Raw genomic sequence first — 23,167 nt, forward strand, 5'->3', positions numbered from 1 at the left:
GTGTCTATGTCTGCTTTGTCAATCCCCTTTATCGTCTTATTTACTTCAATTAGATCTCTCATTCTTTTAAACTGTAGAGAGTATAGGCCTAAACTGCTCAACCTCTCTTCATAAAATAAACCCCTCATCTCTGGAATCAGTCTAGTGAACTTCCTCTGAACTGCCTGCAATGCAACTACAACCCCCTTCAAGTAGGAAGACGAAAACTGTATACAATACAACTGTACACAAACTATCTCAATAGATTGCTCAGTACTTTATTTTTGTTTCCTAGTGCAGTCTTACTAATGCTTAGTACAGTTGCAGCAACACCCTCCCTACTTTTATATTCTATTCCTTTTGCAATCAATGCCAAAAATCCATTTATTTTCCTTAATACCTGCTGTAACTGCATACAGGAGAGTACCCAGATCCCTCTGCACTGAAACAACCTGAAGTTTCTCTCCATTTAGAGTAAACTGCCTTTCTATTTTTCTGACCAAAACGGATAATCTCACACTTACCCATATTAAAGTCGCCACATTTTGGCCCATTTACCTAACCTGTCTATATCCATTTGTAAATTTCCTATTTCGTCATAGCAACTTACTATCCCACCTATTTTAAAGTAATCTACAAATTTGGCTATAATACCTTCTATCCCTGCATTCAAGTCATTAATATAGGCACCCCACTAGTTATATCTTGCCAACCAGAAAAAGACCCATTTATTCTAATTCTTTCCTTTCTGTTGGTCAGCCTGACATCTATCCAAGCTAATAAATTGCTCCTAGCCCCGTGTGATCTTATCTGTATATTAACTTATGTGCAGTACTTTATCAAATGCCTTCTGCAAGTTCAGACATACCATATCTCCAGGATCCCCATTATCACTTTGCTTGTAATACCTTCAAAGAAAGCTAGTAAATTAGTCAAATGTAATTTATCTTTCATAAGTCAGTGCTGATTTTGATGAATTGTGTTTTGACTTTCCAAATGTCTTGTATAATGTTCTTTTATAATAGATTCTAACAAATTCCCAATGACCTGTTAAACTACCTGGTCTATAGTTCTCTACTTTCTGCCTGCCTCTCTTTTTGAATAAGGTCATTACATTAGCGTTTTACAATCCACTGGAACCTTTTCTGCATCCAGGGAATTTTGGCATATTATAACCAGTAGATCCACCATCTCCATTGCTATTTGAGACTTGTCCACCTTCAATCCCAATAGTTTGCTTGGTACATTTTTTTTCCTAGTGTTGATGATTGTTATAATTTTTCCCTTTCTGTAACTTCCGCATTTGTAATGTACAAATGTTTAATTCAGATAATTTTTCGACTCCCACTGTGAATTATTGAGTGGTTTTCTTTTGCTCTTCACTTAAGTAAAATTACACCAAAATATATTCTTCCCTAGGTGTGATGCTGAGCTATACTGACCAGAAAGCCTACTTTTTACTGTATATCAGTCAGGGTAGTGTTGGAGGTAGAAAATTAGCTTCAGTGGCCCTACAGTAGCAAGGAGAAAGATCAACAAGGATCCCCTGTTCCTGGTTCCTAGCTGCCACCCCAACCCATGTTGGGACTGAGCTTGGCCCTTTGATTGAATAGTCTCTTAAATCTCTGGAGCTGGGAACTGCTTCCATATAAGGACCATTTTCCCTAGAGAAAGTTTCTATCTTCAAGCAAAGAAGGTTCTTATGTTCTTATGTTTCAAAGAAGAAGCGAGCAGAGAAAATTGGAGGAGGAAATAACATATTTGCACCTAAAGTGGATTGTAATCCTGATATTCTTTTATACCAGTGACCAATTTTATCTCAATTTGGAATTTTTATTCTTTTAGGTCATTGGTAATGAAACCATTGCATATTAATTACTTTTAGTAGATGTTGTAACTAACTCCAGGTGAAGCTCAGGATGTTCCCCTCTGTTTCTCAGAGACTTTGCTGTTATATTCGGCAACTCTGAAAAAAAGATCTTTTTCTCTTTCAGTGCCTTAATTAATAAGGAAACTGCTTCTCCCTAATCTTGGTAAAGTCGGGATACTTCTCAAATGACGTCAAAATAGATATCTTAGATCGTAAGTGCAGACGGAGATTCCTAATCAGCTAATAAGATTCATAGGCAGAATGCAGTTTTTCAGAGGATAAGAGATCAGTAAGGAGTTAAATGATTCTTAAGACAAGCTAACATGAACAGTTTACACATATGTAAATGCAGTAGGAGAATCAAAACAAGTAGTTATGATTTCAAAACAAATATGCTGATATTTTATGATACTTTAAATGTATTCTTCACTGCAGCAAAGCAAAATTACTGAAAAGCATAGCGGTAAATATCAATAGTTTAAAACCAGAGATCAGGGAACCTGTTAGTTAGCAGTAGTCATAGTGGGGGGATTCTTACGAGGGAATGTATTTTGCAACATTAATGAATTGATGCATTCACTGGCCAGACACAAGGATAAATACGCTCCTGGACACAGGGACACTGTCTATTCAACTTGGCATGAGCCAGTGGGAACTTCCATTTTGACCTGGGGGTAGCATCTGCCATTACCAGGTTACAGGGAAATAGCTAGAGCTGAGAAGGGAGGCAATATCCAAACTTGTTACACGAATAAGATATCACCATACTATTAAATATCATCTGACTGGCTGAGGCACTTGACAGATTTATATTGATGTGTGATTGCTAAACAAAATTGTTCTTAAACTAATGAAAGGTGGAATTATTGATTCGAAAAAAAACTATAATTGATCTGTATTTGATTATGTACATTAGATCTTTCAGAGTGGTTTTGTTGCTCTATTCCCAGAGCTACTTAACCCTTTGAGAGTCTCTAGTCAGCTATATGTATGTCTGTATACAAATATGTTGTATTTGTAAAATAAATTAGTTACGTCTTTGCACAAAGATAATTGCCTTTCCAAGTTTTGAATTGGATTAGTTAAGACAAAATTGGCCACTGTCCCAACACCTAAGTCATAGAATCCTTACAGTGCAGAAGGAGGCCATCAAGTCTGCACTGACTCTCTGACAGAGTATCTTACCCAGGCCCCTACTCTCATAACGCCACCATTCACTATGGCTAATCCATCTAACCTACACATCTTGAGACACTAAGGGACAATTTAGTATGGCCAGTCCACCTAGCCTGTACATCTGTCGACTATGGAATGAAATTGGAGCACCCAGAGGAAACCCACGCAGACACAGAGAAAACATGCAAACTCCACACAGTCACCCGAGGCTGAAATTGAACCCAGGTCCCTGGCACTGTGAAGCAGCAGTACCAACCACTATGCCACCCTCTGTTCTAGTAATTTCATAGTGTTTAAAAATGGAAATCTTATTTTGGGTTGGTCCAGCTTACTTTGTATTATAATCAAGCTTGTCACTTGTGAACCTCATCATGGACACAAAGTAATTACTGATTACTCTAGGATTCTTTCAAAAAATGAATAGGCGATAGTTAAAAATTTAAGATCAGACAGCAAATAAAAATGGAATAGTGTCATCTAATAATAATTCCCATGTGATAAATTATAGATATCAATTGGAAATATTCAGCCAAGCATAGAATCCTATAATGGTTAGAGCACAAAAAGGCTATTTGGCCTGTCATATCCATGCTGACTCTCTGCTTGTGCAATTCAGCTAGTTGTTTTTGGATGCCATTTCCCCATAGGTCTGCAAATCTTTTCTCTTCAGGCACTTACGCAGTTTCCTTTAAAAGTCACAATTGAATCAATCCCCAGCTCATTCCTCTTGGAAAATTAGTTAAAATGTTTTGTAATATTACAACATTGCTGTGGCAGAAGAAGTATGGATGTGTGGGCTTTTAACGAGTTGCAAGAGTTGGATTTTTTTCTGCATCTAAATAGTCTTTTTTTGCTGGAGGAAGTTACTTTTTTTCTGGGACTTGGTACTGTAGGAACCAGCAACCATCTGATACCTCACCCATGCCTCTCAAAACACTTCATGATCCTGCCATTTAATTAGATAACCTGAAATAGTGTGACACGTGTAGAAAGATGATTAAAGGGGGACTTTGGTCTTGAGGGAATTGAAGATAGTAAATGGCACTAAAGACAGCATCAATATTCTAAATAAGCTAGGTACTATTAGGAAAGGATCAGGTAAATGGGATCCCAGTAGATTATTCTATCAGAAAAGCCAAGTGATGATGCGCTAAATGACTTTGAGGATTTAATTTCTGTGATTGATTGTTTGCAAAATAATATGATTCTATGCACTGGAATTGATTTGACTGTCAGCATATTGCAGACACTCCAGTACAGCTCTGAAGTAGCACGATAATGTTAAAGGTACTGGGGGTTAGTTTCTTGTCGGGTGCAAGTGCGGTTTTTGCTTGAGTAATTTGATGGCACCTGCGTGACAAAACTGATAGGGATTGGTGACACAGTGGTTATATTACTGGTCCTAGTAATCCATAGAGGTCTGGACTAATAACCTGGAGGTGTTTGAATGTCAGCTGGGGAATTAAAATTCAATTAATTAAACAGTTCTGGAATAAAAAGCTAGTACCAGTAATGGGAACCGTGTTGTTAAAAACTCATCTGATCCACAAACCTCCTTTAGGGAACGAAAATTGATCTCCCTACCACTGTGGCAAAGGTGTGACTCTTAAACATTCAAGTTGACTCTTAACCTGTCCCCAAAATGGACTAGCAAGCCAGCCGTTTGGGTGGCGGGCGTCTCACCTTCCTGCGTAATTAGGGGTGAGCAGTAAATGATGGCCTTGGCAATAGTGTACCATATTCCATGAATAAATACAAAATAGAAGCAGGAAGTCGAGACCCAACGCCACCTGGATAATTTTAATGAGCATCAGTATCCATTGAACCCTGACAGACAACACCTAGTGCTTAGCCAGAGCTTCATTAAAAAAAATGCCAGTTGAAACTGGTAGTTGTTATGATCTCATGGTATAATGCTAATCGTGGAGTTTGACTAATTGTTTGATATTGCAGTAAATTCATTGGATAATTAGAGCTTCTCAAAGTGAGAATTAAGTGAATAGTGGATATGTGCGAAAGAAGTAATTAATATTCAACCTTCCTAAATCAATCTGCTGTTAAAGCTCGCTCATTAATCGAGAAAAACATGTAAAATAGCCTGGGGCTGACCTTAATTTCTTGCTTACACACTTTTGTTCAGTCCCGATTATGCCCATCAGACCATTTTTATGCATAGTTGACTATGGTGATGCATTATAATATCATGTTTGCATTAATAAGCATCCTGGGTTGCCCATATTGCATCCTCCTCTTATGAAAGTGTGTTAATTGCATTCACAGAGTCTACACACAACCAGATCTTGTACTGACTTCAACAATATGAATATTATGTGTACAGAAAAAAATCCAAGGTCTGCAGGCTACGGACTAACTGAAATTGGTTTCCTGAAATGGTTCGTAGCAGCCGCACGTTCCCGCAGGTTGGAAAATGATGAGAATGGGCGTTGCCTTATGCCATTCTTGCCATGATCATGTGGCAGGTGGTGAAAAAGCTCTATTTTTCATTATTTTCAACATGCTTTATGTGGCATTATTAAGTACAATTGCAATATTACACAGAATCGTGTTGCATTATTTATTGTATTTTTTACCTTGTCAATGTATGGAAGACTATATCTCCCACCTCCATTTTGGTAGAATATTTGACAGTATTTTAGTGGAACTGTAGATCATATTCATATTTCATATTTTTAAATTTAATATGAAGCCTGGCCCATTAAGCAGCATGACATTTTATTTAATTACAGGATGACGGATATGAAAGGAAATATTTTCAAATAAAAATTCCCTGCTATCTTTGAAATTACATTCATTCTTTTGTTGTCATTATGAAATGACACATTCAGCATTAGAAATCTATCCAAATAACCGAAGTGACGGTTGCTGTCTATAAAACAATGTGCTGTACTCTCAACTCTGTGGGTTGTCTTTCCTGGAGGTGTTGATTGCCTTCCTAGAATTGCATTTGTCTCCCAATACTTGGCCCAAGTGGCAATTATTCTTCAGTAAATATTTGTTTTTTGATTTCGGGCATCTCTGAGCTCATTTTCACCTCATTGGCGGAATGGTGGCTCAGTGATTCGCACTGCTGCCTCACAGCACCAGGGAGCTGGATTCAATTCCCCTCTTAGGTCGCTGTCTGTATAGAGTCTGCACGTTCTCCCCATCTTCTCAGTGTTCCAGTTTTCTCCCACAGTTCAAAATGGTTAGGTGCATTAGCCATGCTAAATTCTCCCTTGGGGTACCTGAACAGGTGCTCCAAGTGTAGCACTGGGGATTTTTTTACAGTAATTTCATTAATGTAAACCTATCTGTGACTAATAAATGAAAATGAAATAATGTGTATATAAGAACATAAGAAATAGGAGCAGGAGTAGGCCATCTAGCCCTTCGAGCCTGCCCCACCATTCAATAAGATCATGGCTGATCTGTCGCTGCTCAGTTCCACATTCCCGCCCTCTCCACATAACCCTTAATCCCCTCTCTTATCAAAAACCCATCAACCCGCGTCTTAAAAATACTTAGCGAGGTAGCCTCCACCACTTCAACGGGCAGAGAATTCCAGAGATTCACCACCCTTTGAGTGAAGAAGTTCTTCCTCAACTCCGTTCTAAACCGCCCCCCCTTTATCTTGAGGCTGTGCCCCCTAGTCCTACTGTCCTATACATTTCTTTAAGCAGGAGTTCCTCAGGAGAAGGAACCTATACTATTCATTAGCCAAGGGCTTCTGCAGCCAACTCTCTTTTCTGTCACCAAGTTCCGCACACATGAGGACAGTCTCAACAGGGATCTTGGGTTCATGTCGCACTATCTGTAACCCCCGTGACTTGCCTGGGTTTGCAAAACCTCACTTACTGTACTGTCTGGAGACAATACACATCTCTTTAACCTGGGATCAGTGCTCCTTCCACACACATTGTCAGCTACTTCAGGACTTGAACAGCAGGTTAGGTGTAAAGATTCACATTCTAATCAGTAATCTCTAAACTGTCTGTGCTTTATATGCTCTGTCTGAGGCCAGAACTCTCCATTCGCCTGACGAATGGGCTAACCCGAAAGCTTGTGAGTTTACTATCAAATAAATCGGTTGGACTAAAACCTGGTGTTGTCAGACTTTTTACTGTGTTTACCCCAGTCCAATGCCGGCATATCCACATCATGACCGTTCTCACTCCCAGATGAGACCCATTAACTTACAGTATGAACCCAAAACCCTTATGAGGTACATGACACATAAAATGTGGAAGCTGGGTTGCCTATGTTCATCATGTTAGGTGAAAACACTGTTGAAAGATTCATAATAGGAGCATACTTTCAGGTTATGTGGATGACAAATCAAATTAAAATAATGCTTTAAAATTAATTTATCCTCTATGCAGGTAACAACTTCAACAGGCAGCAAGTGCTTTTCCTGCCGTTCAGTAGCAGAAAGAGATAAATGGATGGAAAATCTACGGCGTGCAGTACAACCAAATAAGGTAAAAAAAAAAGCCTTGACTTTCACGTTCAAATATATTGCTGCCTTTTAAAGATCAGTTTTGAGTAGTAAATAGTGTATTTTTAATAAGCTGTATAGAGCAGTGTTCCAGACTTTATCTTAGTGTTATATTTCAAACTGGTTTATGCATTTCCATGCAAGCGATAGGAACAGTGATAGATAGTCAGTAACCCTTCTCCAACCATGCTGTGATTCCGTTTTCTCACTGCTTTTTGCCAATATTGCTTCTGAACCCTTTGAAGTACTCAGATCTTTTACAGATGTAAATATTGTCATGCAAGTCTTTGCATCTGGAGGAAAAACACAGTCGGCAGCTAACATAAATAACTACCATGATGGCGGACCTTCCATTTTGACTCTGATGAGTGCAGAGCTATTTGGAGACTAGAGTTATAGTCCTGGCTGCGCCTCATGTTACACTTTTTCATAGAGAAACTGTTCACATGCTTATGTATTTTGGTTATCTGGAAACTAGTATTTTATACTGGCCCAAATTTTGCATTAATAATGATGGCAAAACTGTCAATGTTAATCGTCATTACTCTTCTGAAACTGATGCAACTTTTGGAATTCACACGTGTGGTTAAAGGTACAAGTCCCTGAGTTGCTAGCAATGATTTTATACTTCAAGATGTGCTATTGAGATTCTGCCATTGAGTTGATGAGAATTGCCACTCTTGGTGTTGTACAAATCTTTAGAAAAAGATGTTGATTGAGGTCGTACTAGATTTTTAATGCCATCTAAACTGCCTCACTGGCCCTGACAGTGTATTTTTAATTTGTTGGATGCCAAATATTTCCGTTATACCGGTTGAGCATTCTTTATCTGTAAATCCGAAAGCCAAACACACAAGCTACAATATTTTTTGAACCTCATCAACCTTCAGTGCAGGAAGTTTAGTTGTTTGTACTGTTTTCCTTGTGAGTTTTGTGGTGAGCATATCAAAAAGAAAGATTTTCAGGTGCCCTGAAGCCACTCAGGGTAAAGCCAATTTATTTATTTTGGACTGTAGCTAGCCTAGGCTTTGGCTATTGTAATGTAAGATTATATGTGCTATTGAAAAAACAAAATTATTTGAAATCTAAAATGTGATTAGTCTCAAGTGTTTTGAATAAAGAATTCTTGACTTGTATCTGTAATAAGAAATTTCACACTTTTAACATATTTTAAAGTTTGTTTATGATATTTTAGTTTCTACCTTAATCCCATATATATATCCCAGTCATTTATTTCTTCATGAGTAAAATATAAAAATCAAAAGGATTTGTAATGTTTACTTCCTTGTTTTACTGTCTTTGAGAATTGGTTGTTCATCCTGTTTGATGATAGCACTCTTGCTGGAGATCTCCTTAACACGACAGATTCAACCTGACATCGGGAATGAAGATATTCATACCAAAGGGATAGAGTCATTATGACTCAGAAGAATCATAAAGGCCCATCAAGTCCATGCAAGCTCGCTTTAGAGCAAAGCAGTCAGTCCCATTCCCCCGCACTATTTCTATAGCCCTGCAAGTTTATTTCTCTCAAGTGCCTTTCCAGTTTCCTTTTGAAATTGTTGATAATCACCACTTCAATCACCCTCATAGGCAGTGAGTGCTCGATCTTCACCACTTGCTGCATAAGTGATACATCTCATCTGTACCTCCTTACCAAAAGTGTAAAGTTGTGGCCTTTTGTTCTTGGGCCATGTGAGCTAATGGAAGCAACTTGTCAAATCTATCTAAACCTGTATTCAACTTGTACACCTGAATTAGGTCTCTACTCAATCTTCTTTATCCAAGTAAAACAACCTTGTACCTAAATTATCTAATCAATGGAATCACTTGTGAAAATCTCCTCTGTACCTTTTCACGGACCCTCACCTAAAGTGTGTTCACCAGAATTAAATAAATTTGTTTTGGTCTAATTGGAATTTCATAAAAATTCAGCTTTACCTTTGCTGCTTTTGTACTCATATCCCGATTTATGAAGCCCATGATCTCGTATACTTTGTTAACCACTTTATCAATATGTCCTTGCACCATTATGCACATGAACTCTCAAGCCTCCCTGCACACTTTAGAACTGTACATTAAATCTACATTGCTTCTCCCTGTCTATTATGTCAAATGTGTCATTTCACACTTCTTTGTATTAATTTTCATCTCAAGTTCAGTGTTAGAATATAGTTATTGTGCTAGTAATCAGGTGCAAAGAGCCAGGTGGTGTTAGACATATGGAACTGGGGCTAGGTTGTGAGACTTCTTTCTGGGTTGGGAGTCAAACAAGAGCTAAAGATAGCCACTGCGTGTCAGTTCTCCAGCTCCATCCTGCATCCCATCCATTTTTAAGGAGATGAGATCAGAAGGCGACAAGGCTACCCACCCACAAGCCAATTCACTTCAATTAAAGAAGGCTAATTGGGATTTAATCAGTTGTCTTCAAGGTTCAAGTGGCGGGTGTCTCTCAGTGGTAGACCAGGGTGCTGGCACTCCAGGCAGGCTTAGAGATTCTGTCTGCATACCCAGGTATGCCCTGTAGAGTAATTCACTTCCTTTCCCACTAGTGCCCTAATTCCAAAAACAATATTTAAATTTAGATTTGAGAAAGCTTTAGCTTTAGGGCACCTCTATCTTGATGTCCTCTCAGGTATTTACCTTACTACTGCAGCCTGTTGCTCCACTAAAGCTAGAAGACTGATAGTAGGCCTCTGAGCTTTGAGGGAAAGTGCAGTGAACCTCTGTCCAAGGCCATCTCTCATGATAATCATGAGGAGTGCTTCTTTTCCCCTTAGGGGCAGATTCACCATCCAAAAACAGTCCTGAGAGCTGTTTCCTATTCCAGGAGGGAAAATCCAGCTCATGATCTTGCACTTGGTGTCAGTGTGTTCCAGATTCAGTCTCTGCTGCACTATAAGTAATAAAAATTTGCAAATGCTGGAAATGTGAAAGAAAGTCCAGAGGTGTGTGGGTTAGTTTGATTGGCCCTGATGAATTGCCCTTAGTATCAGGGGGATTAGCAGGGTAAATGCGAGGGGTTGTGGGGATGGGGCCTGGGTGGGATTGTTGTCAGTGCAGGCTTGATGGGTCAAATGGCCTCCTTCAGCACTTTGGGAATTCTATGAAAAGCAGACAACAATGTTTATGGTTTTGTTTTTGCTGCATTATGCTGGTGTGCTTTGAAAAACGTCCAAAACAGCTCCACGTCCGGGCAAAAGCAGAGGATTGACTGTGCTGTTAAATTGATTAAGTTCAGACAAACACATAATCAGTTCTACAAGCCACCAATCACACAACATGTCATTAGGGGAAGATTAAGTCAGCCTGCATGTAACAGTAATCTGCCTTTCATTATTTTATGATTTTGGATTTCAAAATTGTTTTAATTCTATAAAATTAATAAATTCCAATGATGTAATGCACATTTTTTTTGTACACGCTGGAAGATAAGGTACAAATGGAACACATTTTACATGTTATGTTTGAAGTTTTGGGTCACATTTCAATCACCATAATAATGTACTCAGTTCAGTAATGAAGTAACAATATGTAGACTGGAACAGGTAACGTCCCTTGTTTTCCTGTGTGGAAAGTATGAAGCTTTTACAGAGCAGTTGGTCAACATTAGGAAATGCACAGTATAACATTTCTCTCAGTAGGGCAATTACAGCATGTTGACAGCAATATACATTATTTACTGCGCTACACACAGAACAGAATGTGTGGCCATGATGACCTTACCCTGTTGCCTGAAAGAAACTTCATTTGCAGTTCTGATGTGACAGTTCTATCCAAAAGTGATTTAGGTTGCTTGCTGCACTTTATAATCACTATTTTTGTTACACCATGGTGGAGCTCAAAATGAAGGAGTTTCCTTATTATTTGTTTCAAATCCCCACTGGTTTTTCAACGTAAGCTGCGGAAAGCAGATTCTTGATAAACGTAGGCCTGCTGCCAAAGAACAGTTTCATAATTTGAATAAGTTCCTGAGGCTGCATCATGCAGAGCAAACCTGGACTGCAGCAGAAAGTAAATGCATTTAGCTATGAGCATAATCAGATGCTCAGCATGTTAAAGTGTACAAAGTAATTGGACCAATATGTCCACCCCTGGGGCTTGGATCCAAAAGTGAGTCGCTTGCTTCCTTCCAAGCAAATGTAGAGCTATTGATGAATTAAGCTGAAAACTTGCATAAAGTTGTCACTGAAGCTTGTAATAATGGACAGTAAAAATTCCAACGGTGCAAGGAGATAATTTTTAATGGCTTAACACCGCTCTTAAAATTATCTTAAAATATTTTAAGAAGACCCTAATTTTAATATATTTGATAACCCTAATGAATCTTGCACACACACGCATGAGCAGGTTGAAGGCTTCAGCTGCTGTCCCAATAAGATGAAGCACCCATCTTGGCATTATCAGCCCAGTATTTACATTCCTAACTAGTGCAGCTTCTTCATCAGATTCTTCTATACATCTCTTTAACCCTGCACCATCTGCTTCAACCACTGTTACAGAGATCCAACTTTCATCCTGATGACCAAATCTTTGCTTAATATAAAAATTGCAAAATAGTGAGGCTGCACATTACAGCTAAAAGTTGGAGATCATTCTGAATTTCAGACTGTAGAATATGTGTGTGCAGTGATTGTCCTCTGGCACTTCATCCAATTTATTGTGTATGAGGTTTGACAGTTAACGTGATTGTGGTGACCCATTGTCAATCAGATAGTAATCAGGACCAGAAGTTCTAGTGAAGAAAAACTTACTCTCTCAAAATATAATTCTGGGCTGAATATATTCACCGTCTAGTGAAATATTGCAATCAGGTGTTTGATCTTTCTGTGTATTAGGTGTTTTTTTTTTACAATTTATATTGATGAATGGCATAAATGTCCAATTAATCTTCCAAATTTCACCATGATACCAGTTCAAGCTTTTGGTTAAATATAGAGGATAATTTTTCAAGTGCATTATAGAAGTCCGGGAATCCCGTTGGGTGTTGGCACATTTTGGAGAATAATTTATTCTTTCACGGGTGGCTGTTGCAAGGTCAGCATATGTTACCCATCCCTAATTGCCCTTGAACTGAGGGCTTGCAAGGCTATTTCAGGGGCAGTTAAGAGTCAACCATATTGTTGTAGATCTGGAATCACATGCAAACCAGACCTGAGTAAGGAAACAGATTTCCTTCCCTCAAAGGCATTAGTGAACCAGGTGAATTTTTATGATAATAATATTGTGGTCATCATTACTGAGACTAGCGTTATATTCCATATGTATTAATTGAATTTAAATTCCACCAGTTGTCATGATGACATTGGAATGCAGGTCCCGAGAACATTAGCCTAGGCCTCAGGATCACCGGCCCAGTGACATTACCACTGCCCCATCATCTCCCTTTAGTTGAAAGAAGCAATCCTATGATCCTAAGCACATGGCCTCCACTCCTTCAAAAGAACAAAGGCAACAAATGAATGGAAACACCACCATCTGCAAATTCCCCTCCAAATAACACGATCCTGACTTGAAACGATATCTCCATTCCTTCACTGTTGCTCTGTCAAAATACTGGAATTCCCTTCCTAACAAAACTCTGGACATACGACACCATATGAATCACAGCAGTTCAAGAAGGCAGCTCACCACCACCTTCTCAAAGGCAATTAGGGGTTGGCAATAAATGTTGGCCAAGCCAGTGACACCCACATCCCATGAACAAATATTTTAAAAATCTAAAATATGCTGAAGAAATTTCCCACATAGAGTTGGCACTGTAATGTCAGTTAACTTAATTTTCAATCGTTATTTTGGGTGTACCTATATTATAAAATAATACAGGTACCTGATTCTTCTGCTCTTGTACGTGCAGAATAAAATAACTATCTCATCTTGATTAGGTCTGAGCGTGGTCAGCATCTGATTCTCAATGGTGCTAGGGGGCTGATGCAGCACTGCAGTCCTGAAACTCAGTGACTGTCATTGGGAATCAAAAAAATGCTTTTCACACAATGAGGGTACAAGAATAACAAACCTAAATAGAAGTAACAAAAAACAGAAAATGTTGGAAAAACTCAGCAGGTCTGACAGCATCTGTAGAGAGAAAATAGAGCCAATGTTTTGATCTAGATGACCCTTCATCAGAGCTGAAGACAAAGAAAATCAGTCAAGATATATACTACGAGAGTGGAATGGGGTGGAGGGGGAGGAAGTTGGGGGACTGTAATTGGATAAAGAGAATGAAAGTAATGATGATAAAGGTTGAGCAAGGTGCTAAGAGTGTCCATTAAGAGATTGGAATGTGTCAATGTTAGTACAAAGGTGTAGATTATCAAAGAACAAACCTGAAGTGTGGCGGTGGGCTCTAGTGGGGGGGCAGTGGTGGTTGGAGGATAAAATGGAGAGCAATATTTCAGAAGTAGAAAAATAAAAATAATATGAAGTAATAAAAATGGACGAATAAGACTAAAAGAAGAAATGAAATAAAATAAATAGATGGTGGAGGAGAGAGTTCATGCTCTAAAGTTGTTGAACTGGATGTTCAGTCTGGAAGGCTGTAAAGTGCCCAATCGAAAATTAAGGTGGCTTGCTAAGAAAAATTATCACTGTTTCACTAATGCTCTTTAAAGAACAAATCCAGCAACTGTACCTGGCCTCATTCGTCACATTTCATGTCTCCTGAAGTGGCTTAGCAAGCTATTCATTTTAGGAATGGGCAACAACTATATCCTTGGAAATCCACTTAACCAAGAATACCAAGAAAACCAAGAATATTAGGTTGATTTAAAAATAACATCATAAGTGTTGCCTGTAAAGGTGTTTCAGTAGACACTGCACAGGGACATGCAAGTTGATTCTGAGTTCCTGATCTTAATCTGTTAGGGTGCCAGACCAGAACCCCAAGATATATTACGAAGCCAGATTAGACCCCAACAATTTTCATATTTGGGCATATATGTGCAAATAGGATGCTTCACCTCAGGAATAACTCCAGTGTCAAACTAGGGATCTTTTATTGAAGACAATATTATTTGTAACACAGTTGAAGTATGACTCTAACAAAATGAAACGTGAAAAGAAACAACTCAACATCTAACTTACCATTATTTCAATTGCAATTAAGCAATATTTCTCCTATAGACTTAAATGCCACTTTAAATATAGTTAGCTGTGACTTGGGTAACAGTCTTGGAGCTTTCAGAGAGAGAGACTCCTTTTAACAGTTCTAGTCACCAACTGCTCTTATAAAATGAAAATAGAACCAGGAGTAGGCCATTTGGCCCTTCATGGTTGATTGTCAAATTCAATACCCTGATCCCACCTTCCTCCCATATCCCTTTACTGTTTTTCCAGCTACAAACCTAGATCCTCCCATTGACCTAATATCCATGACTCTGTCAATTTAGTCTAAAATCCCAGGAGAACTAACATAAAGTGCACTCTACAAAGTACCATATTTCTAGCTAAAATGAGTTAGCATTCTGCTTTCCCTGCGTCTACTGCTTTCCCACCAGACAAACTGACTACTTGTTAAAAAAACACTGAATCTTAAAGATTAAATATATTAGTAGCATGGGACCATTCACAAACAGTGCTGCTCCAAGGATGTGCTGACTCTGGACAGTTTCCAGGTACCTACCTGCAGGCTGCTATTATTTGCCCTCTAGTGAAGGTTCCAACCTACCCTCTCAGCTGTAGGTATGCCCCAGGACGATTAGGAAAATTTTAAGGAGCAATATTTGCACGAAAAGATATCTTCTATTTTCTCTGTCAGGAGCAGAATAAATGTTTCATCCATTCATATGTAAATTACTGTCAGTTACTGAGATGATTAATCAGGGAATGCAAAATCTGCATGGTTCATTTTACTTTGAAATTAAGAGTAATGTCCAGAAGTAAGTTATTAATAAAAGTGGGAGTTATGTTCCAAATTGACTATTATTGCTAAGTACAGTGATTCAATTGACGGTAGATCTCCAAACACATGTCAGTTTTAATGATACGAAGAAGAAAGTCTAACTATGAATAAATTAGAATTGTGGTCAAAAGACCAAAGAACAGATTATTAGAGAATCAACAGAATTATTGTTATTCCTTTTCTATGTCATTTTAGGATAATAGTAGACGAGTGGAGAATCTGCTCAAACTGTGGATTATTGAAGCCAAGGATCTGCCAGCCAAGAAAAAGTACTTCTGTGAACTCTGCCTTGATGACACACTATACGCACGGACTACCTGCAAGCTGAAAACCGACAATGTTTTCTGGGGAGAGCACTTTGAGTTCAGTAATCTACCCGCAGTAAGAAACATTACTGTGCACTTGTACAAAGAGACTGATAAAAAGAAAAAGAAAGATAAGAATAACTATGTGGGTCTGGTGAACATCCCGATAGCGACTGTGACGGGGCGACAGTTCCTGGAGAAGTGGTATCCTGTGAGCATGCCCAATCCAAGCAAGGGCAAGTCAGTGGGACCGATGATTAGAATCAAAGCTCGCTATCAGAGTATGAGTATTCTCCCAATGGAGCTCTACAAGGAGTTTGCTGAGTACATTACAAATAACTATATGCTACTGTGCTCAGTGTTGGAGCCTGTATTGAGCGTTAAGAGTAAGGAGGAGATGGCTTGTGCATTGGTGCACATTCTGCAAAGCACTGGGAAGGCCAAGGTAAGTGTTGCAGACTTTAGCTTCAGCCTTTTAATTGATCACAACTTTACCCTTTGAGTAACCGAACAAGTAAGAGTTTACTTAAACAATGGTTTTAATACAAGCATAGCAAGGACCCTGGAAAGCTATAGTTCATATCCCTGTAGCTAGCCAAAGTGACATATTCCAAGACACACAGGCAATTAAAGTTTTCAAAATTGATTTCAAGTAATTAGCATAAACCAATCACAACCACTTTACACTCACTTCATTATAATATCCAATCAGCGAGAAATCTTCATAGTACAGTTCATTTCTGTATCTGTGGATCACCTCCGTTTTCCGTTTACAGATATCTAATTTATGTGCTTTGCCTTGGTATCTGTCCCTGAAGGCTTTTATAAGATGCCCTTTGTTTTGCAGCCTGTGTGATTTTTAAACTTGTATGACCATTAACCCTTTCAGTGAGCATCAAGGTTAAGACATGTTAAATTTTTAAACATTAGATTGCACACTTGAACATGTTCTATTCCAGCATGATGTTCATAGGTGATGAAAGAGTTAAACTACGGCATTGGTTTGTTTTCCGGAATCTGCATTTAAGGGCTCTGCTGAAAATACTCCATTGTGTTCCTACGGCCCAGTAGATGCATAAATTGGATTTGTGATGCAATTGGAAGGGAAATATATCTGTATTTAGGTATTTTTGTTGTTCAATTGTCAATTCATATTTCAAGAGGGAGTAAAAGAAAGTAAAATATAAATTTAAAAAAAATTAAAATTATAGAAATTTGCATGATTGTATTTGGGGAAAATATATCATAAAAGAAAATTATTTCCTTTTGCTTTTCTTTTTCACAAGGGCTGGGTGTTGAAGAGAGAATATTTTCAACACTCGCCACTCCATTTTCTAGCTCATGTCCAGGCACGGACTGCAGTCATGCCTACCAAGATGGCCTCAGGAAGTCACATGACAGTCTCCTGAGGAATCAGTGCAAGCAGCTGTGCAGCCTTATTGGACTATATAAGCTGAATGCTGAGTCCTGCTAAAAGAGGAGGCCTTGGGGAGAAAGCTAGGAAAGGGTTTGACTTCTGTGTGGGTTGCCTGCTGGGTACAAATTTTTTGTGTGCTTTGCGGACAATGAACCCAAATTAGAATTTGACTGGATGAGAATCCCCTCTGTAACCAGAACCTTTTCCATTCATACAACTATGAGCCTATCTACATGGCTTCACATGGGTTAATTAATAAGTCCAAAAGATAAACACGTTATTAATTAACCCATGTGGCCAGAGGTTAATAAGGGGTTGTTGTGACTCTGAACCCTGCCTATATTGCCTGACCCCTTGCAACATGACATTCTCTTGTTCTAGATTAGTCTGGAGTAGCACCAACTCTGTTATATATCTAATGCTATTGCTCTCATGGTCAAAGTAATTTCACCCATTTAAAACTTCCAGTAGTTTCTCTGCTGTTGCAATAGAAGAATACTCAAAGTACCATAATAACTTGGTTACCGATTGGACAGTTTGAAGGTTGGGTATAATAGATAAATCTTTTTACTCTACCTACATCGTGAGAATGTATTCAGAGACATTATTTCACAAATTTTTGCATGCATCAACAGTTCTTTAGTTTTACATCAGTTTCCCTCTCTATCCATAGCACAACATTGCGCTGTAATGTTTATTGAGATTTAAATTAACGGAGGGGGGAACAATGACTTACTTGGTGCTCCAGTTCATTGTGTTTCCAGAATGCAGACCCCAGATTCACAGTGAAGATTACAGATAACACTGGAAATGTGGGTTGTATTGTATTCAGCGTAGTTTTGAACATTTACTGTGCTCCTGGAAAATGCAAGATCAGCACGTAATTTGAAGGGAACTAACAGGAAAAAAAATCAAATTTTAAAAATTACATCTTATGACCAATTCTTTCATTAGATTTTACATTCCACTAGTTATTAATAGTAGCAATATTGACTGGAATTTTAAATAATGCAAATGAAATGGGTTCCATTTAATGAAGTTATTAATAGTGCTATTTAAAATGATTTGCTCAGCAGTAGTGCTAACACCAGATAGACAGTATGAAGAAAGGTTTTACAAAGCTGAACAAGTAAAATGTCTGGATCAGGTGGAGGAAATTAAAGCTGTGGTATGACATATCTCTGTTCGTAATATAACATATTATGAAGAGTCTACACAGATCTCTATATTAGTTTTTATTAATCAAAGTTTAGGTATATCCAGCTAGCTGGGAATCATTAATATTCTTACTGAAGGATGATTGGCAAATTTCTAGACTAAATGCAGCAGAGTCCCTGAGCTTCACATGAGTTTCCAAACATTCCGATGTTCCAACTCTTCTAACATCTTTCCATAATTGCTGCAAACACAGTGGGTGAGCTGCTGTCAAGATCTTTTGCTCAGGATCCAGCTAATGTAATATGTGTGAGGGGATCCAGAATCCAAGTAACCGTCCAATTTCATATTGAAATGTCTTTCTTGAGAAGTGTTCAGAAAATGGTGGGGGAACAGTGGCCTTCCTTTCCATTAAGCCTGCCCCCTCAAGGCATGATGTAGCAAATCAACTTGCACCTCTTCCCACCCCACCTCTGATTAGTCAATCTCAAAAGGATACTTGAACACATGATCTAGGGTGCAGTACTTTGGAAGTGCTGCATTGTCAGGAATGCAGTCTCTTCGATAAGATATTTTACAGCAGTTTCGTTTTCCTGCTCAGATAGATGTAAAAGATCCCACGATGCTTCTTCAAAAAAAGAGCAAACAATTTTCTCAATATTCATCCTCAACCAATCCCACCAAAAATATTTTAACTGATCATTTATCTCATTGCTCTTTCTGGAACCTTGCTGTGGGCACATTTATTGCCCATTTGGCTACATAACTGCAGCTGCCTTTTAAAAAAAAATGAACTCACTAACTGTGAAGTCCGTTGGAATGGCTTTAGTGAGATGGATGTTATCCACATGCAAGTTCATTCTCTATGAATATTGCTGGAAAGTGAGACATGTTGTCAAAACATTTTTCCATCAGGTCAAACACAAACATTATCTGGGAGCTTGGGGAACCTGTTGCATTCTCTTTGACAAAGCTGTGGCCAATCAGAGTTGACTGCCAACCACTCAACACCCCTTTTTTCCTCTGGTATGAATCATTGTGGTTGTTTGAAATTTGGCATTCTTGAGATTGTCCCGATGAGTATAAGGTGTAAAGCTTCAACAACATCTTTCTTTTCAGCAGTATTCCAAATACTCAGCAACCTGTGCACCAATCATTAGTTCCACAAAAAAAGACAATATCTGATGTGCTTTCAAGCCATTGAATTGAGAAATTTCATTATACATTGAGTTCTTCAGTGGTTACAACATTGTGTTTATAAAGCATTCTAAGGCCATTGTTAATCTGAACAAGGGGATGAGATTGATATGTTAGACAATGACTCAACCGGTTTCTTTTTTTCCCTTCAAGGCTGTTTGGTGATAATTTGGTTAACAAATGTTTGTATATAAACTGAGAACTAAATGGAGACAATGGGTAGGAGTAATGAAGTTTAAGTTTGTATAACTTGGCTTTAAATTACCTCTAAAGCCTCGTATTCTCCATCATATTATAGCAAGAACAGCTTGATTGTCAGTATTACTGCTGTCATTTTAAATTTGAAATAGAAAATAGTGAACCAATGGAGCATTTATTATCAGACTCCTGGACGTATGAAGTAATGAATGCTTGTTGCCATTGTTCACCTATTATTTGGATATACGTTTAATTGCTCTTGATCACTCAAATAACAGAACTTGCTTAGCGGTAAGCAATTTTGTTTTAAACTGCATTGGAGAAAATATATTGAGTAATTACAACTTGACGTAATTAAGTAAATCGTTCAGTCTAAAGTTATATGGTAAGAAAGTTACTGAATGTACAGATACTCTATTCTAACAGTTCTAACCAAAGGGAAGTCACCTGCATTAAATTTGTTGCTGTATTTCTCATGTCGAGGCAGCTTTCTGCACGTTACTGCAAGCCCTGGGAATTAGGACAATACAGCTACGCGGTTCTGCCTTTCAACATTCTGTATTCAAACCCTTCTAATCGGATTCCAACATTTACTTGTGCCAAGTCGTCGTTGTGAAAGTCTGACTTTGGTCGCTAATTATTGCCTTCTATCTTGCTTCCTTTACTGATTTTGAGATTGTTGAACATTCAGTTCTTTTCTCCATCATCTGTCTTAATTGGTTCCTAACCATCCAGTTTCATTTCCTATTTCTCCCACTGCAATCACTTCATCTCTAACACATTCCCTATGAGTGAGATGCCTCGTGCTCCGTACTCAATCCTAGTTATATATAGCTAACATTTCATAACATTATCCATAAATATGGAATTAACTTCCATGATATCCAGCCTCCACAATTGATTTGAAGGCCATTACAGTTGCGACTGATTGACTCTGCCATTAAAGCCTGAATTAGAAGTTTATTCCCGAAGCTACCTTCTGGTTTCTGCCAACATGTGATCCTCTGACATCAGTTCTGAAACTGTTCCTCGTCCATTCACACTGAATGAAGTTGTGGCATCTGTATTTGAACTAACACCTAATTAACCTACAACAAATGTAGTCACTTTGTAAAATGCATTTATATATGAGGAAGTCCCCTGCCTTTCTTTATCAATGAAATATTAATCTGTGCTTTTGTCATCATCAGGCTACCTTAACTCTTGAGTTCAAGATTGTTGTGTGCTTCATTGTGTCCTCCTATTACCCTTTTCCATGTCAAGCTCAAGGACCCTTTGATCTTAACATCCTTGTCCTTGTTTAGAATCCCTTCTATGGCTCCACCCTTCCTATATAATTGATCTCCTCCAGTTATATTTCCCACTACACATCTCCTCACTCTAATAAGTCACCACTTGCTCCTCCACAATATTGGCTCTTTCAGTCCTGTTGAACAACCCCTGGCCTGCTCTGGGATTATCAACCTGAATCACTCTGCCTTGGAATTATTGACCTGAATCACTCTGCCCTGGAATTATCAACCTGAATCAGCACTTACCTCAGTACCTCTCTCTTTAAGAGCCTCCTTTTATAAAACAAACCCTTCTTATTCAATTGTGCAGTTAGTCCCTCACCACCTGTAAACCTCTCATCCCCTCTCAACATCCTGGAGACAGAAATACATGTGAGATGCAATAAGTAACCAGAAAGAAAATGAAGAAATTATTAAAGTTCTTAAAATAATGGAAGAAATGGGGAAAAATATTAGAAGGAAAGAAACTAATTCAGGAGTAGCTTAAGTGGAAGCGTTTTCAGAATCAGGAAATCAGCTTTGTGCTTCAGGTTGTTGAGTGAAATTAACTGTGTTAGAGTGGTGTGGATTACACTTATTTAAGAAGGAACAATACTGATTTTGAGAATTTAAGGAGCTGGAGAAGAATAAGCCATGTGATAGATAGGGATCTATGTTTTGGGTAATTAAGCTGTTGCAGATGATCACTAACATGACTGATCTCTGACTGATATTTTAGTCAAGCAGCTTTTTTTGAATCCTTCAGCTTAAGATCCCATTCACCTGTAACAAAAGAATGTGATAAAAGTCACTCGGATGGAAGTGACCTGGATGGGTCCAGGTCAGTTCTACAGGACACAGAGCCTGTAGCTCAGGAAGCAAGAGTAAGCCAGATTTCTAATTTTGAGGGAAGTCAATATGCTTTGACCCCATGTAACCCTGCATCCTGAACGTGCCCACTAGTGTGTGTGCCCCTGGAGTGCATGAGTACAAATCGAGCAGAACCTGCTGGACCAAAGCCTTCATGGTGGTTCCTGTAGTGGCGTTGAGGTTATTACATGTTGCAGACATGTCATCAGACAGAACGTGGAGTGACTGCTTCTATCATGCGATCTATTTTGAAGAGTGACTGCGAAGTTCTGCCCAATGTTCTGCGGCCTTCCTTTGCATCTCCATCAATGAACCAGCAGCTCCTTCCAAAAGCTCATCATCTTTCTGGGACTGAGCAGGTGGATGACCAGCAGCCTGCCAAGTGCCAGGGCTGCGCCTCCCTCTGACTGCTGCAGGGACGTGTATATGAGGTGTTCTTCTGAAAATGACTCAGCAGAGAACTGAACTAGGTTGCTGTGGGAAGCCAAGCTCTGTATCACCACAGGAGCAATCCAGGTCCTCACCAGTGACTTCTGCAGCAGCCTCCTTGAACTCCGTGAGACCAATGATCTTGCCTTCCCTGAGTTTGGGCTCACCCTCACTGTGTGCAGCTTTGGCCTGTGTGGGGACAAAAGAAAGAGATGTGATGAGAGGATGTGGAGCAGTGGGTGAGTGAAATGCATGTTTCCCTGTGGCTGGTGAAGCCCTCCACAGAAGGGTCAGAGATTGCAGTTGGAGCAACAAGATAAATGGTGTTGTAAAAGTTTTGTTGAGAGTGAGTGTTGATTTGTGTCATGCAACCCACTAATAGACTTGAGATGTGAACAGAGTAGCCATTTGACTACATGATGTCATGCTGACAGTATGATAGTGGAAGGAGCTGGGAGAGGATGTACTCTGGCGGAGTGAATGAGATCATTCAGCCTCTTCCTATGCTGGATGGTGCTTTGTGGGTCGGTGACAGTTGCACTAGTCCCCTGAACAGTGACTCCCAGCTTGCAAAAATGAGGTTGGCATGCTTCTATGAGCCATACCTCATAGAAGGCATGCTGTTCATCTGATAAAGACCTCAAGGGCCCTACGCTGAAATCCAGTGCTGCCATCTTCTTGAGGCCTTTTCCCTTTGGGTTCCAGACATTTTGGAAGGTCTGGTGATGATAGGTGGGCTGGAGAGAGTGATTAGTGTGTGCTGAACTGGTATTTAAAAATGGCGCCAGACTTTCAAATGCATCACCTGAGGGCAGGCAGACAAATGATCTGTCAATCCACCAGGTGAGTCAGAGGGGAACTCACCTGTGTATAATTAATGAGATTCTAAGTGCTGAACCTGG

The 23,167-nt window shown here is 39.0% G+C and overlaps 1 protein-coding gene across 8 annotated transcripts in view; it reads left to right on the plus strand.

Annotated features, from left to right (window-relative positions):
- Positions 1-23,167, plus strand: part of LOC145358418 (disabled homolog 2-interacting protein-like) — a 739,003-nt gene that overhangs the window by 622,414 nt on the left and 93,422 nt on the right. For all 8 annotated transcript variants that reach the window (XM_080212472.1, XM_080212474.1, XM_080212473.1 and 5 more), the window contains 2 exons: positions 7,405-7,503; positions 15,619-16,173. In XM_080212472.1, the coding sequence (XP_080068598.1) occupies positions 7,405-7,503; positions 15,619-16,173 (654 nt within the window). The remainder of the gene's footprint in view (positions 1-7,404; positions 7,504-15,618; positions 16,174-23,167) is intronic.

Source organism: Carcharhinus amblyrhynchos, chromosome 25 (assembly GCF_965287045.1).
Source record: "Carcharhinus amblyrhynchos chromosome 25, sCarAmb.v2.hapA, whole genome shotgun sequence".
In the NCBI taxonomy this organism is placed as follows: Eukaryota; Metazoa; Chordata; class Chondrichthyes; order Carcharhiniformes; family Carcharhinidae; genus Carcharhinus; species Carcharhinus amblyrhynchos.